Source organism: Perca flavescens, chromosome 6, assembly GCF_004354835.1.
Source record: "Perca flavescens isolate YP-PL-M2 chromosome 6, PFLA_1.0, whole genome shotgun sequence".
Classification (NCBI taxonomy): domain Eukaryota; kingdom Metazoa; phylum Chordata; class Actinopteri; order Perciformes; family Percidae; genus Perca; species Perca flavescens.
This window is the reverse complement of record NC_041336.1, coordinates 39190049-39207723: the sequence shown is the minus strand read 5'-3', so window position 1 is coordinate 39207723 and position 17675 is coordinate 39190049. Positions and strand designations below refer to the sequence as shown.

At 40.9% G+C, this 17675-nt stretch overlaps 1 protein-coding gene across 1 annotated transcript in view; it reads left to right on the top strand.

The window, feature by feature from the left end:
- snap91a (synaptosome associated protein 91a) overlaps positions 1-17675 on the top strand; it is a 73885-nt gene that overhangs the window by 14197 nt on the left and 42013 nt on the right. Inside the window, exons 2-3 of the mRNA XM_028580818.1 lie at positions 10814-10956; positions 13515-13590. Of these exons, the coding sequence (XP_028436619.1) occupies positions 10814-10956; positions 13515-13590 (219 nt within the window). The remainder of the gene's footprint in view (positions 1-10813; positions 10957-13514; positions 13591-17675) is intronic.

Here is a 17675-nt window from a genome sequence, read left to right as displayed (position 1 = left end):
GTCACTTTCAGACAGAGAATCATCGATACAAAGCATTCTTCCTTTTAGCCCATGCTTGTTCTAAAAAGTCTGCAGATGAAAATGTTTTAGGTGAGTACGATTTCAAAAGATTTTTTACTGCATCCTTGATGCCACTGCATATATTAGAGACTGTTGCCTAGGAAACCACCTTGGCATATCCCCTTTTGGTACATTTGTAATAATCCATCTAGCATGAAAAGTATAAGGAGGATGTTGCATGGGTGTCGTGCAGGCTTGCGTAGATGCTTACGTGTGTGCTGCGTGCGGTGCGTGTGTGCATGCTTGGCAGTTTGCCTTCACAGTAGCTTTGATATCACTTACAGTTATTGATATGTTAAAGGCTGCTATTTGAAATCTGAGTTCGGTCAGTTGTGTGTTGGGTTTTGGCAGATGCTGCAGGGCATCCTGATGTGGTATTAAGTGACAGTTATATGACACTGCGTGGGTCAATAGAGCATGTGGGTCCAAAGTGTGAGAGTAGAACAGAGGTGGCCAGCCAGTTCAGCATAAAGAGCAAAAAAATACGCTCCATAGCAAAGAGCCACACAACACATGCATGTCCACACTTCAACAGCAACAGTGACTTCCAGATCTAAGGACAGTTATAATACATAGCAGTTTGACCTCTGTTCACTATTTGGCTAGCTTGCTATGCTTTATTTACACACACATTACGTATAAGGGGAAGTATGAGGTCTTAAAAAATACTTAAAGGATCTAGCATTATTGTAGTTTTTTATTATGATCAGTGAATCCCATAAAAGACCAAGGCCTGTGACAAACCTGTCTCACTAAGAAGTACTGTCCATGTGGCTGCAGTCTGATACTGCTCATGCTGTACCTACACTGTACACTAGACCTAATCCAAAAGCAAGTGACATATACCTTCATTACAATAAACAGTCTCGCATTGCCAGACCCTCCTCCACAGAGCTGCGGAGGAAGGTCTGGCTAGTCTACACAGCATTTTGAGATCGGAGAAAAACATGCTCTGGTTTATTGGCATTTCTTTAAACCAATCACAATTGTCTTGGGCAGTGCTAAGCACCATACGGATACTGCTAAATAGTCTCAGGAAGGAACTTGTTTTGGTGGAACATGTGTACGTTCAAAAGTAGTTTTAGTCGTGCAACAGAAAACTCAGATTGGACAGATAGTCTAGCTAGCTGTCTGGATTTACCCTGCAGAGATCTGAGGAGCAGTTAACCATAGTCCTCACAAATCCACCGGAGGTTAAAATTTCAACACAATGGAAACCCAAGGCAACGGATATTATCCGGCCTAAATGAGTGAAATCCGGCGGAATTTCCGTCGGCAACAGAGCAATCCCCGAAGTGGAACGTAGTGGATATAGACTACAATAAACAGAACCAATATATTTCATTTCATGCAGCTCGGCAACAAGAAAAGCACTTTCAACAGGGAACCATATCCCTGAGCATGCTCTGTGGCATCTGCCGACACCAGAGATCGAAATTGGAGAAGAAGAGCCCCACTGACCATTTGTATTGTTTTGAATGAATATTCCACTCGATCGCAACTATTAGATGTGTTTTCAATAGTAATAGTAGACAACAATAGCATTCTGGTGCGGACAAAAAATCTATAACAAGCTGAAATATTTTCAAGGATGAATTCATTGCTGCTTGTTTTTGAGACAGTGATTCTTCCCATCAGCTTGTAGCATGGTACAATTTCAGTTTGTGAAAATTGTACCAGAACTTTAATGCATAACAATTGAGGCTGCATACATTATATACGTTTTGCTTGTGTCAAACAGAGTGCTGACTCACATGTGGCTGCATTCTCTAGCGCCCAGTGTCACTTTGTGTAGATGTGCGCTACATGTCTGCATGTATGCCCTTTACAGAGTGCATTACACCCAGACAGGTGTCCTTTTCTTTTGTTTTTCATCCCTCTCATTTTACACACACACATACACGCACGCACACACACACAAACACACATACATGCACGCACACACACACTGTAGAGGATGAGGACATGTCAGATCAATGGTTCTCCTCTCTTTGCTGCACAATGACGGCTCAGGTGCTGTGCTTGTAAATTAGAGCAGGGGAGGATGTGTGCGCGCACGTGTGTATGTTTGCCAGAGCAAGGCTGTGTGTCTGTGTACAGTATAATACTGTAATATAAAAATATGTGTAAAGGGTTTTGTAATCTTCATGTGACGAATAAGCTTGTGTAACAGCTACAACTCCCCAGGCTTTAAATGAAGGACATGTTCTGTATGCTGTCACTGAGGGACTGAAATGTCATACTAGGACCACAGTACAAGAGCTCATGTGCCTCATGTTTGGCTGCCACATTATCTTTGACTCTGAATAGATACAGGTCAGTGCGTCCCAAACCTTTTCACGTCAAGGATCCCTAAACTGAAATAATAAATAAAAAAGGAGACCCATTTGATAGGATTTCATCCCAGGCGCCCCATCTGATTGGATTTTTGTTTTTAAATGTTTTATTACAGAAAGTGTATAAAACCCAAGACCAAAAAAGTAGTGCTGTCAAACGATTAAAATATTTAATCACATTAATGTCATAGTTATCTTGCAATTAACCGCACATTTTTATCTATTCTAAATGTCCCTTGATTTCTTTTTGTCCCATTATTTTTTCTCTTTTTAACGCTCTTATTAACATGGAAAAGTGGATCGGCTTGCTTTGTGCTTTTGTCGCCTGGCTATGGGGAGAATTGGCATCAGCTGTGTGCTCGGTCATCAGCCAAAAAACTACAAAGTTTGCTAGGCCAAAAATAACGTTAATCTCGCGATAAAAAATTGACGGGTTCGCGTTAACGCCGTTAATAACGCGTTTAACCGACAGCACTACAAAATAGTCATACATTCTGTCATTGTGTTACTTATGGATGTAATTATAGTGAAACTAGATTATTTCCCTTTGTGCTGGGGACACCCTGGAACCCCATCAAGGTCCCCTGGCGGTCCCCAGGGCCCACTTTAGGAACCACTGCTATAGGTTATATTTTAAACACCCATAAAATGCAGCATAGAGGCCAGTAGAAACTGTTAATCTTCTTGACTATGTTTTTTGTTTACAGTAATCGTATTAATGTCTCTCATTCAACTTTTCAGTATCCACAGAAATAATAAAAGAAATGTTTAACTGCTCTTACAGCTGGAAAGACTCATTATGAATTACTCTCAGTAGTACAATACCACCACTTCTTTATAGCAGCACTCACTGATTCTATATTCCCATCAGGCTTTTCTCATAGTTTGGTGTCATGTGGCTCTTTCTGCACTTGCCCAGTAGATCTGTTTGGCCTCTTATTCGCATTGGAGTTGTGATCGCTCTGATCTCAGTATTCATTAAATTTAATTTCACGCTCTGTGAACATTACAGACTCCACAGCATTTTTAAGAGTATGAAGAAACATGACCCAATGAAATGAAGGAGTCTACACCCAGTTTATGGAAATCAGCCTAATTGTCAACTAAGTCAGTAAGTAATGAGAACACAGTAAAGTGTAGACACTAAAATCATTATTTCTTTGGTGGATTGGTGGCTTACAGCTTCATGGGTTTCAGCAAACTTTACTGGGTCACAGGACATTAGCATTATATAAAATAAGAAAATAAAAACACATAGCAGGTCAAATACTAATGACATTGACAAAATGTGAAAGTGACTGGTAGCTTTGCTATTTGTGGTTGCTCACCTTAAAGCAGCAATAGTAGATTTGTTGTCCACTTGAGGGCAACAAGCTGCAAACACAAACTTGACATCACCTATTCACCTTATAAAATTGACATTGCAATCTTGCAAGAAAATACTTCCTTATTTACACATCCAGCAAACGCAGAGCCATATTAGTATTCATTCGTAGCCCTGTTTCTGGCCTGGTCAAACATTCAGTCTATTAGCTCTGTTTTGGTCTCCACCAACGCCTTGGGGAAGCTCAGGAGTTAGCTAAACCATGGCTGCTAAAAGCTCCACTATGTTCACCAGCTAGTCGCTAACTTTGTCAGCCGTTTGATGCTGGGCAGGAAGCGTAAAGTGGGTTTTACAATTATTTTTTTTAAACGATGTTGGTGAAAGTGAATGAAAACAGTAAAGTTGTAGATCGTAAAACTGAAACAATGAGCTGAAACACACAAAAACACTGTAAGGCTGAGGAGGACAAGTTGGGTGTTTATTGTCTGTGGGTCCATCACTACGAGCAAACCCTTTCACATTACACGTAGCCATATGGTCAATTGTTAATATAAAAACATCGATGAGTGCACCTTTAAATAGTAATTACCAAAACCTGGATGATATGGAAGTTTGAGATTTATCTCATCCGACTTCTTCTAATAATGTACAAAATAAGGGGCAGTATTTTTCCTTCGCTCAGGAACATTTTTACACATTAGGGTCAGTTTGCTACTCCTAGAGAATACTACTAAGCCTGTGAAAACATGTGACAGCTTGAGCTTGGAGACTACCAACACAAAGCCTGTGCTACAAACCAGGTGCATGGAGTTGTTGGCATCAACCAGACACAGAGAGTCTATGTTTTGATCTAGTGTTTTTTAAGTTGCCACCGCTATATGAAAATTCAATATTAAAATCACTGGAGAGTGACAGGAAAGGGGGGAGAGAGAAAGGAGACAACACGCAGCCAAAGAATCGAATCATGGCTGCTTTGTTGTCTTAAAAATGAGTCGTCACTAAGTCTTTGAGAATGCTTGAAATGTTTGCTATAAATGTGTGTACGTCACTATGTATTAGTCTGGCAGGAAGGCAATAACATATTCATGATTCAATTTGTTGTATGTTTCAGCATACAGGATATGGAATATGGATCCAAGCATGCAGTTAATTGTTAGTCAGCGTGACTATCTGTGTGCTAGCTCTTGAGAAGGGCCACATACGCTATCGGGCTGCCTCTCCCACTCACACGTATGAATAATTGAGAAGGAAGGTGGAGGGAGACAGTGAGTCAGGAGTTCCTGCTGAATTGTTGTTCAGCATCTCAATCAGAACAGAGACTCTCTGCCTGTTTCTCTGTCCCTCTTTCTACAGGATTCAGCTACTATTCTACTGCATGTTTAAATATTTCCCAAGACTTTATCAGGCACATTTTCTAACAAACCTATCTCAGTTTACTGTTAGGAACCTTAGTGATTCATTGAATAGAACGTTCGTGAAAGGTTTTATATTAATAAGTTTCATAAAACTCAAAAGCTCCCCATGTGTGCAGTGTTTATCGCGAGCGGCAATGGCCGCCAGAGCTGAACAGACAAAGAAAAGCGACGTCTTACCATGAAATCACTGTTTGATTGACAAGCACAATGCAGAGGCAATGACCACCTGGCAACAAATCATCATTTTGAAATAATTTCCCCATGAATTACAGCTATGATTTCTTTTAAATTTGTTATTGTACATTTATTAGGACATGATTTAGAGTAGGTCAGAGGCAACTATTTATGTAGATATTAAATAGTATTGGCTGTGCAGTCTGACCCTCACTGTGGGAAAAACAGAGAGAGACGGGCAGAGAGTGAGACAGACTGGGATAGAGACAGACGGAGAGATGAAAAGTGTATGGTGATGCAGGCTGCTGACTCATCAGCCCTGTAGGGATTATCCCTCTCAGTGTGTGTGTGTGTGTGTGTGTGTGTGTGTGTATGTGTTTGTGTGTGTGTGTGTGTGTGTGTGTATATGTATTTGTGTGGGTGGGTGTGTGTGTGTGTTTATCTGCTGCCTTACTACCGAAGAGGACACGCACACAGCAATTATTACTGCATGATGAAAGCATGATGGAGGGAGTAAAAGCGCGAGCAGATTTGTAGTAAAGTGACCTTGAATGCATTTTTGTATTATTATTCATTCAGTCCCTTTTCAAATACATCTATTATGGGCTATTAGACTTGATTTATTCATGGAAGTAGAAAGGCACATTCTAAACCAGAAAAAAAGAATGTATTAGCTGTGTTCAAAACCGTTCCCTATTACAGAATTAGTGCACTATATAGTGAGTTTGCCATTTTGCAGTGGTGTTCAAACTCTACACAGTTCATTTCATTCACTATATAGTCCACTATAAAATACCCACAATGCACAGCTAATTTGAGTGTACATAGGATGTACCCTACATTTTACTTCCATATGCCACAATGCAATGCGGCCACGTTTTCCCGGAGGAGAAGAAGAAACAGAAGTGGAAATGTAACATGCTATATATATAATATACAACCTGTTACTATTCTCCTGAGGGCTCGCTTTGTTTCAGGGACGTATTACAGGTATTTTAGTTTGGGTTTGTTGACGTGATGCTCGGCGCGCCCGCCTCCCTCACACAGACATCTCCTGACACAAGTCATGCAAAGATTTGTTTTCAGTGAGTTTCCGAAATCTCGTTAGGTCATTCCCGAATCCCTATATAGTTCACTATTTAATAGCCACTATATAGGGAATAGTGAGTGAGGGAACGGTTTCAAACACAGCTGTTGGTTAGTCACAGAATCTACAACCAAGTACAAATAAATCATGATCAGAAAAGGATGTATTGCCAAGTAAGTAACACTTACAAGGAATTTGCCTTGTAAGTGGTGGTTGGTGGTTGGTGCCAGCAGTGGAAGAAGTACTCAGTAAGTACTAATACCACACTGTAAGAACACTCAGTTACAAGTAGAAGTCCTGCAATGAAAATGTTATTTAAGTAAAAGTATGTAAGTATCATCAGGAATTGTACTTAAAGTATTAAAAATAAAACTTGAGGTTAAAATCTGCCCATTTTAGAAACTGGAAACAATTCAAACAGTTCTGTTCATTTTAAATAAACAATTTAAAGTGTTTATTGGCTAATCATTTCAGCGGTACTTCTACTGTATGTATATCGTAGTTTAATTTATAATAAAACATCGTATTGTATAAACTGTTTTGCGTGCAAAAATCTTAACATGTAAAGTAACTAGTAACTAAAGCTGTAACAGATGAATGTAGTGGAGTAAAAAGTACAAAATTTCTCTCTGAAATGTAGCGTAGTAGAAGTAGAAAGTGGCAAGAAGAGAAAAGACTCAAGTAAAGTACCTCAAATTTGTACTTAAGTACAGTTCTTAGTTACATTCCACCCCTGGTTGCTGCATAGATATAAAAACATGTTTAACATTAATATGAAATACAATATAAATACAGAAACAAATATATACAAAATAGCTGTTTAATATTAGAAAAAAGAGGCTGAATGGTTTAGTGCAGGATGTGCAAAATATATATTGTATGTGCAATGGACACTTATTGTCAACAAATCCCTTTTAAAGACCAAAAACCAATAATATATTAGTCTCCTGATATTTTCTGATTCCCCCACCCTGTTAGTGGCACTCTGACACAAGCCCGTTCGTTGCTGCTGGATATGTAAATCTTTAAAAACAGCTCACAAATATATATTTTCTTTTTATAGCTGGGCACCGTAGTTTTTAGCAAACCTTACTCAAACCGGAGAAAATGATTGTAGCATTTGCAGCTTGTGTGGTTATATAATAGGTCTTTGCATGTTGACTCCAGGAAGTCTCGCGGGCCAAGAAATAGTCTGGACACAACATAACTTCCCATAAAACAATTACAGAGTTTTAGCATGTTTTGTCTCCTTCTTCTATAGTCTTTTATAAAAGTTGTCACAAACATTCAATTTGTTCCATGTCTTATTTCAGAGTAAAACCTTTTAGTTCCCAAACCCCCTATTGCTCATGCTAACTAGTGACAGATTGCTCCATGTGTGAGGTGTGCTGCCATTTAGTCTATATTAAGCCAGCGTGGAAAAATCAATAAACACCTCTCAGCTACCTGAGTGTCTGCTGCCAGTAAATGTGCAGGATGGATATGACACTATTAATAAATCACAGGACTAAACGGAGGTTGCTCTGCGTCTGCCATGCTCTTCTGAATCAAGGCTTTTAAAATGACGTGGGTCATATTTTCTGTCCCTCTCTGTCCATCACTCTGTTATCTAGTGTCTCTGAAGATATGCCCTGAGGTTTGCCATGGAGCACAGCTCACACATCTGCCAGTGAATGGATAGTCCTCACATAGGCTTTACTGTTATAGCTGACAGATGCTGATACACAGAAGGAAGGAAACACAACTACAGATTGGTCTCATTTATTAGGTATTACTGTGGCAAAGTATGCTGAGCTTTGGTAGATTGTCCTCTTGGTCAACTTACCACTTAAAAGTGGTAAGCTTTTAGCTTACGTTTTGGTTTTCACCATCTCCTGAGGGAAATATCTGGCTCTTTAGCTGAAAAAATGTTTCCACTATGTTTACCAGCTAGTTGCTAACTTTGTCCGTCTGGTGGGTTTATCCAAGCGGCAACCTTCGGTGCTGAAAAATGAAGCCAACATGGACGTGCAGTTCCTTAAATGGCCACTTGAAGTTGACTGTAAAAGCGAGTCAATTCTCATTGACCCCATGTGCCAACTTTACAGCAGAAATAACATGCTTACAGCCTGGTAAAAAAGAAATGGTTTTGGGGTGCCCGGATAGCTCAGTTGGTAGAGCGGGCGCCCGATTTTGAGTCCAACCTGCGGCCCTTTGCTGCATGTCATTCCCCCTCTCTCCCCCCTTTCATGTCTTCAGCTGTCCTGTCAAAATAAATAAAATAAATCAATATAAAATAAAACAATCTTTAGCTCATTTTACCCTTCATGACAACTGTATGGGGTGGGGGGGAGCGTTTACATTTTATAATGGCTTAAAGTTATGCATAATAATAGAGTGTGAAAGGAGGCGAGTATAGACTAAATTTGCCCTGCCTCAGCTCCATCCACGTGCCACCTCTTTGCCCATTTTTGGAATAGCTGGGAGGCACTGCCAAGATGCCGATGGCCAGACGGAGACTACCTCCACATTTTATACAGTCTCTGGGTTTATCAGAGGATCTTCCTCTGAAAACAGCTGCCTGCTGTGGTTGGAATGACACTGATGAGAGACATAGACAAGTTACAGCCGTAAAACCAAAACAATGCTAAGCTACAAAGAGGTGAGGGTTATTGCAAAGTCAAGCGAAAAGTCTCTGTAGGGTCATGACCATAGACTGTAGAAAACAGGCCGTGACCTGTTTACATTACACACAAAAATATTGATTAGTGCAGCTTTAAAGTGCTCATATTATGCTTTTTGGCTTTTCCCCTTTCCTTTATTGCGTTATACATCTTTTTTATGCACGTTATAGGTTTGCAAAGTGAAAAAGCCCAAAGTCCCCCCCCAAAGGGACTTACCATCTCCAGCAGAAAACACTGTTCACAAACTGCTCCAAACAGCTCTATTGTAGTCCAGCCTTTACTTCAGAGACCAATGTGGTCACTTTGGAACACATGATATAATCCTGGCCTAGCTGCTAGCTCATACTCTGCTTCTGACTGGCTAGTAGTCCTTACCTAGGTACTGTCAGGTCACGCCCTCATACTCTGCTTCTGACTGGCTAGTAGTCCTTACCTAGGTACTGTCAGGACATGCCCTCATACTCTGATTCTGACTGGCTAGTAGTCCTTACCTAGCTACTGCGCATGTGCGACCCCCAACAAAGATGGAACTGAAGTGAGATGTCTCACTCTGTAGATAAAACAGAGAGCTCAACACACAGGGTGAAAAGAGGAGCTGCAGCAATGTGCAGTACAACAACAAATATGGTGTTTTCTGAAAATTAAATCTGGTACAACCTCTAAATACAATTATGAACCTGAAAATTAGCATAATATGAGCACTTTAAATAATAATGTTGTAACTTAAAGATTATTTAACACAACTCTGATATTATGACAACCTCGAACATGTGACTTTTAGCAGTGTAGATTGTTTAATGAGCAATATAACCTTTATTTCCCAAAGAAAGTGATTATTTTAAATTCATCATCATAGAGTAACATGGATTTGTAGAGTCAATTATCAACAGATTTTTCTGTATTACATCAAGTCTTATCTCTGAACCACTAGAACCTTTGTGTTCCTATGCTGTAGCTCTGACTGTCTGATTCTGATCTGTAGAAAGTCTGATGATTGCAATCCCTTCGTGCCTTCTGGTTCCCCTCTATCTCTCTGCTGTGGAATATTCCACTCTCCCTCTGCCTGTGCTGGCATTAATGACTGGCTGCAGAAAGGAACACAGCAGTAGCTAGTGTGACTCACAACAGGCAATAGTGGCATAATGGCAGCGTCTAGAGTCAATTCTGTTGATAAAAACTAGCAAAAAGACTGCTAAATAGGTATCTGATGTCATAATAAGAGGAAATAACACATTTTGACAGACATTGCCTACAAACCTGTCAGATTGAACTAATTAGCTAGTCTTAGACTGGCATACAGTATAACCTCCGGTTTTAGTTAAACGTTTATTTTTGACTCGCCCAAGTGGTGTTCAATAATGCTAATGAGGTTTGTTGCTAAAGATAATGTTCTTTACACAAGACTAGTGACACATCTTGAATTTAAAATAAAACTTTCTACAATAGTAAAAGTGGCTAATTAGCACTTAAAACAAGGTATAATATCTCCTTTGCATTGGTTTTGCTTATTGGAAAAACTGCTCTGGGAAATATAGATGGTGAATTAAAATAAGGATACGAAAGGGTGCGGCTGTGAAATGCAGAGCCCAGACCCAGTTGCACTGCATTACCTCTAGCACACTCCTGTTTGTCATTTCTCACCCATCTTATAGCATTACAAATGCTTTCAGCACATGCTGTAGCTGCGCTGGGTCTCTCCTCAGCTATTATCCACCATCTGACCTCCTGTTCCTCCTCTGCTTTATGCTTCTCAGACCTGATCCAGGCCACCCAGGAGACCAATGTGAACGTCCCCCAGATGGCCGACACGCTGATCGAGAGGGCCGGCAACGCCAGCTGGGTGGTGGTTTTCAAAGCCCTGATCGCCACACACCACCTCATGGTGCATGGCAACGAGGTGAGCTTTTCATGTACTGTTTACACACCTGAGTACATACTTGGTGGCTGGTTTTAATGTCTGGTAAAATGCAGTCAGACGAAGTGAGTAAGAGACTTAACCCCAGCTAATCCACTGTCACTGACCACCGTAGTGTGGTTGTAACCCCCAGCAGAGACATCAGAAGACTGGCTGTACTGGGAAGCTGTCAGATTTCCATTTGATGGGATGTCTGCAGCCATAAAAAAGTCAAAAGCTTCAATGAAGAGCTGGAACAAGTTGGTACAGAATATGTGATGCTGTCAGATGGTTTGGAATAAGTAGTTTTTTTTCCAACTTTAAAGCTGCACTAAATCAATATTTTTATATGAACGATAAGTTACAAGCCTCTGAAATGTGAAGGTTGCCGCTTGTGGTGAATAACCCACGGAGAATCATCAACTAACTCTGCGGTACCTTCATAGATGTTTTAGCGTCATTTTGGTTTTAGGGACCAAGACTTTACTGTATCGGTTCTCTCTCAGGTCTCTCATCAGTGTCATTTCCCGATAGAGCAGGCAGCTGATTTTAGCCAAAAGTTTTAAAAGATTTAGATACTCCCTTAGGAGTTGGAAGAGACCAAAACAGAGCTAAAAGGGGAATAAATATAATATTCATCAGCTGGACAGAAACACGACTCCAAATGAATGCTAATGTTGCATCATGTCTGCTGGATGTATAAATAGGCAACTGTTGCTAACACACAACAACTATATTATCGTATAGTTGTTATGTTTTATATGTATAGTAATATTATATTAGGTGCCAATATGTCAGTGTTGTGTTTACAGCTTGTCACGCTGCCCTCCAGTGGCCAAATATCAATGAATGCAGGTTTAAAGCTAAAATGATTGAGTAACTGGCATTACTTCACCCCAAGGTCTTCTCTATACAATACCCTTTACATTTTTTACTTATGTTACATAGTTGTACATTTTGGCCTCAACAGTGGTAGTATCAAAGGGACTGGCCTTCTGCTTCCTGGCCCTGACCCCCTGACCCAGTTTATGTCCCTTACAGAAAAGAAAAAGCTCTGAATAAGCAACGAGGGATAACTCAGAGAGATAAATAGATGCTCGTTTACAGCCCATCAGAGAACCCAAGCTGCCACTGAAATGCAGATGACACAAAGGAGAGAGAGAGAAAGAAGGAGAATATATTCTAAAATATTCAATAGGAGAGAGCAAGAGAAAACAAACTAGTTGATAGAGACTGAGAAGACAATAAGAAATAATGTGAGATCATGCCATCCGCTCACTTAGTCATTCACTTACGTTTCCCTATTGAAAATCATGGAGTGGGGGGTTGCCTTCCAGCATGCATTGGGTGAAAAGAGATTTAGAGATATGAACATAACAGCTTTAACCTCTCTAGAAGACACATCAGGTGTCAGGGGGAAAGGGTAAATGGTGCCCTTTACATATGCACACACACACACACACACACACACACACACACACACACACACACACACACACACGCATGCACACACATTTCACAAATAGGCTCAGTTTGTGTGCGAATGATGTGATGAAGTGATCGTTTATCTGTGTAAGCACTCAAAGTGATGGTCATAAATGCATGAGAACAATGCAGTTATGATTAACAAGGCAATATGCTGCATTTCTACAGAACTATGTGTGTCTTCTGTCTCTTGAGACGTGTCTGTGTTTAGCCAGGGCTTTGCTTTTGTATTGTCCCTAATGATGATACAGTGAGTATGACTGGAGAGAGAGAAGAAAATGGGAGGAGGGGAGGTAATGTTTAGCTCATCACTTCTTCAGGGAGGATTTTTCCTTCCTAACCTCCTCTTATGTTATGTTAATATGCTCTGTATTGTGTAAATGCAGCCATTGAATAAGCATCAGCAGCGTGCGTGTGTGTGTGTGTGCATGCGTGCGTGCGTGCGTGCGCGTGCGTGCGTGCGTGCGTGTGTGTGTGTGTGTGTGTGTGTGTGTGTGTGTGTGTGTGTGTGTGTGTGGGGCATTCTTTTATGTCCATGTGTCACTGTAGTAAGCTTGTTCTTGCCGGGCTGCAGAGAGAGCCTATTTGTGTTTATATTCCCTGGTCCCTTCATGTCTCTAATTCATATTCACACCCTCCCACTCATGAAGGCTGCAGCATTGCTCCTTTATTGCTCTCTAATAATTTAAGGAAAAATGATTAGAGACTTCTTCTGCTACAGGCATTTTCACAGGTTTGTGGTAGAATGCTGAAAGCGCTGAGATAAGCTGTGAACATTTTTTATATTTAAGAAGGAGCCATCTGTTTGAAAATGATCATGCACATATAACAAGCCATGACTACTGGGATATTATATGTTCATTCATAACTGTGAAGTGTAATCCATGGTTATTTCTCAATTAAAACATTTTAAATTCAAAATTCTCAAATGATATGTTATTTTTTGCCGAGATTTGAGCTATTTCACCATTTGTCATTTAGTGACTGGCAGAAAGCTAAATGCTGTGTGTGTGTGTGTGTGTGTGTGTGTGTGTGTGTGTGTGTGTGTGTGTGTGTGTGTGTGTCCTCTCCTGCAGAAATTCTTGCAGTTCCTGTCATCTAGAAACACCTTATTCAACCTTGCCAACTTCCTGGACAAAACCGGCTCCCACGGTGGGTGGTGTTACTTTTCTTCCCATCTTTGACTTAAGCAACCCTACATAATTTTCAACCTTGATTCATCCCTTTATTCTGGCCTTTCCATTGCCAATTCCTTCAACCCTTCATTTGTGTGTTCCACTCTCCATCTAACACCTACATTTCACACCTGTTTTTAAGCAGCAACAACCAACTTGCAACCAACCCAATTATCCCTCTATCCATCCCTCAGTTCCTGCTCCGTAATCCCTCGCTCACCTCAATTAAACCCATCTCCGTGGTGATAAACACCGGCTTCACAGGCTGTTGTCATGGAGATTTAGTCTTCTGGTGATTGGAGTATCTGCCGAGTTTAGAAAGCTAAATTGTGCTATGAAACGTGTGATTCCACAAAGAAAATAAAACTCTGTAGTTGTTAATAGGTTCACTTGAGCCTTGCTAGCCGTTACAGTCTTTCAGCTAAGCTAATCGTCTTTTAGCATACAGACAAGAGAGTTAGATGAAGACTGATACCACTCTCATATCTAGGGTGAGCAGACATCCCAGTTTGACTGGGATAGTCCCGGTTTTGAGTTGCCTGTCTTTTCCCAATATGTGGCATATTGGAAAAAGTTACTTAGCGACTTTCCAAGCCTACAGTGGTTAAAGTCGCCCATTATAAAGTTTGGCGCGTCAGAGGTGATACTTTGCAGCCTTTGCACTGTTTGTACTATTACCCTTGATGCGATATCAACGTTCGCTCTTGAATGGATGTATACAAGTGCGTGCGTGTGTGTGTGTGTGTGTGTGTGTGTGTGTGTGGGGCATTCTTTTATGTCCATGTGTCACTGTAGTAAGCTTGTTCTTGCCGGGCTGCAGAGAGAGCCTATTTGTGTTTATATTCCCTGGTCCCTTCATGTCTCTAATTCATATTCACACCCTCCCACTCATGAATGCCCTGTGGCCTCTGGCGAACCCCGCCGCGTCTGCCTCTTTTCCCCGCCTTTGTTGGCCTCGTCCCCTGGTCTCCCTTGGAAGAACCATGCCTGATGATCTCCGTCGGGAAGTTTCCAGCTACTTATTGTTAGGCCCAAAATGCCTGATTTTGTGGGAGCTGTCCTCAATTTAGGTCATCCCGCCCGCTGCAGAGAGTTGATAGGATTGAAACAGCAGCAGCTTCAGCAACTTTATAGTGAAAAATCGTTCCAGTGTACATTGATGTTAAAATGTATACAGGTTGGCAGGACGGTCTGAAATGTTTTGCACGTTCTTTTGCTGTACGTTTTGTTGGTAAATGTGAGATGTTCGAGTCACACACATCTCGTCTTCATATCAGAAACAAGGAAATGAATTTGGCGACATACGCAAATTCTGATTTGCACACAACTTGTGCATAATGATGTAGCCACATTACCTAATGCTTTAGTTGATGTGTTGTTCATGCATGAGGTCATGAATGAGAGGCTATGAACTCATGTCAATTCCTGATGATTCATAAGATATAAAGGAATGAAGTAATGCACAAATCATGAATTAATTCATGTATGAATTCATAATTCATGTACTCTTACTTAAGTGTTACCATAACTTTAGTTCAAGCCTGTGGCAGCAGTTACAAATAATTTGTTTAGTGCCATGCACAGTGTTGGGAGTAACGGCGTGTAAGTATAACGGCGTTACTAACGCGTTATTTTTTCATTAACGGAGTAATCTAATGAATTACTTTTCCCATCGTTGCAACACCGTTATTGTTACTGAGAATGGAAAGTGCCGCGTTACTTGGTTGAATGAAGCGCAAGGTGTCAGGCTTTGGCTACACACCAGCTGCCTGGAGAGAGCGCGGGGGGATGATGACACCGTTGCAAATGCGATGATGATTGGCTGGGTGGGCGGATGCCCTGCTCACGCTGTCTCGCTGCACGCTCTGACTACCACTAAATAGGGCTGGGCGATACTGGGAATTTTGGTATCGATCCGATACCAAGTAAATACAGGGCTAGTATCGCCGACATCGATACCGAAACCGATACTTTTTACTTGTAACGTCACGATCATCAAATCATTTTGTGATTTTGCCTTTAGTTAGTTGATTATGATTATGATAAAACACAGGACAAAGATTTTAGGCAAATCTAAATGTTTTTATTTACTAATATTTACTAATATTCATAATAAGTCTGTAACTGTAATCTGCATGTAGCTTACATAGGAATACATTTTTTTCCAGTTAACACAAAGGGTTATTATATTCAGCAATATTCATATTTCAGGTTTGAGGTATATATATATCTTTATATAGGCCTAAGTGTATATTTTTGAGTTCCAGTGAAACAATTAAGATTTTTTTCAACTGGCTGAATTTATGATAGTAGTTCTATCAGTCTGCTAACTGCCTGTCTGATCACTGTGAACAACATGGCTTAATGCTGGAGATTACCTGGATACTCCTTATTTCTTGGCTGAAAAGCCTCTGCCAGAGACCTGTCTCTGTGTTAGGGGGTCTGGTGTGGGGTTCTCCCCCCTCCTCCTCCTTCCTCAACTTTTTTTGCAGCTCGGAGTTCTCTCTCGGGTGAACTGCTTTAATATGTTTATGCAAATTGGTGGTGTTACCACAGTGGCAAATTACTTTTTTTGCACACATGTGGCAGTGTCCGTATCAGCTGGAGTCATAGCGCTTCTCTTTCTTTCCGCCAACATCACGGGCTTCTCTCACTGTTCTGACTCTCTGCTCTCCCCCCATACACAGTATATAGTCTCCACAGTAAATACAGCTAGCGTGAGCTCCAGCCAAGGAGACAGAGCCACTCTGTTAAAACAAGCAACGCTCGATTTTTCGGGTCAGCAACATCTTTGATGTTAAAGATGTTATAGAACGTAATAGCATTATAGAACATAAAAAATAACGTCACAGTTACTTTGCTGAGTAACTAATTACTTTTACAATGTGGTAACTGAGTTACTAACTCAATTACTTTTTGGGGGAAGTAACTTGTAACTTGTAACTGTATACTGCAACCTGCAAATATCTGTAGCCTAGGCATCATTTAGGCTACTCCTCCTTCCTGTTTGGCGTCTTTTGGTGAGGAAGTAACCTCCTTAAATGTGCATACAATTATTCACCTCAATGATACATTAATTCATTTTAATTTACAATAGACCCCTGGACTGTAATATTTCAGATGTGTTTGAGCAAGATTTCTGCTCATGTCCAAAACTTTGTGCACCTTCAAAATACAGTATATGTGTTCTCTGTGATTTGGAGGAGACGATGAGTCGTGACATTGAGAAAAATAAAGTTAGGTTAGTAGAGAAGAATAAAGAATAAAGTCACTATATTTCAGAAACTAATCTATACCTGCACCATATAGTCTGCTGTGCATTACGTGATTGCTCTGCTGATACAGCAGATCTCAGACCTCCTGACTGACACAGAGTCCTGTTTGGGTCTCTGGTCTCTGAATGAGACAAATCGTTTAGCTAGAGAAGTAACTGAACGCTGCTCTACATCGGAGGTGGAAAACAGAAACTACAGAAATAAACGGGACACAAACGCAACACATCTACCGCAGCATGGCCACAGCTGAGCGCGTCCATAAACCTGAAGCTGCATTTTACAGAAAGAGTGGACACAAGCAGGTCTGCTGCAGAGCTCCGTGTGTCTGAGTCTGAACCGTAGACTGGAAACATCACGTCACAGGAACTTCAAACTAAATCATTAGCATTGCGCTCCTAAACTTTGTGTTGATGGCATCAATGTAGGCTATTACACTGATGTGGCTAGGATTCCTCCCAAAACTTCACCCGGCTTTCCTCACGGAGAGACGGTTGCTAGGTGATAGCAACAAATACAGCATGGTCGGACCCCGCACGTAGCTGCCTGTTCTATTCGCCTCGGAAAAATAAACTGGACAAAGTTACATTCGGGGCTACACTCAAAACATTCGGGGCTGAAGACCCGACAAAATCGGCTGACGCCGCTCCTGGTGTAAACTGGGACATTTTAGTGTCCCAACAGGCTTTTGTCGGGACTCGGGACAAACATTTGAAAATCGGGACTGTCCCGGTCAAACCGGAACGTCTGGTCACCACACGAAACTCACACACTATATTATTTCTTAGAT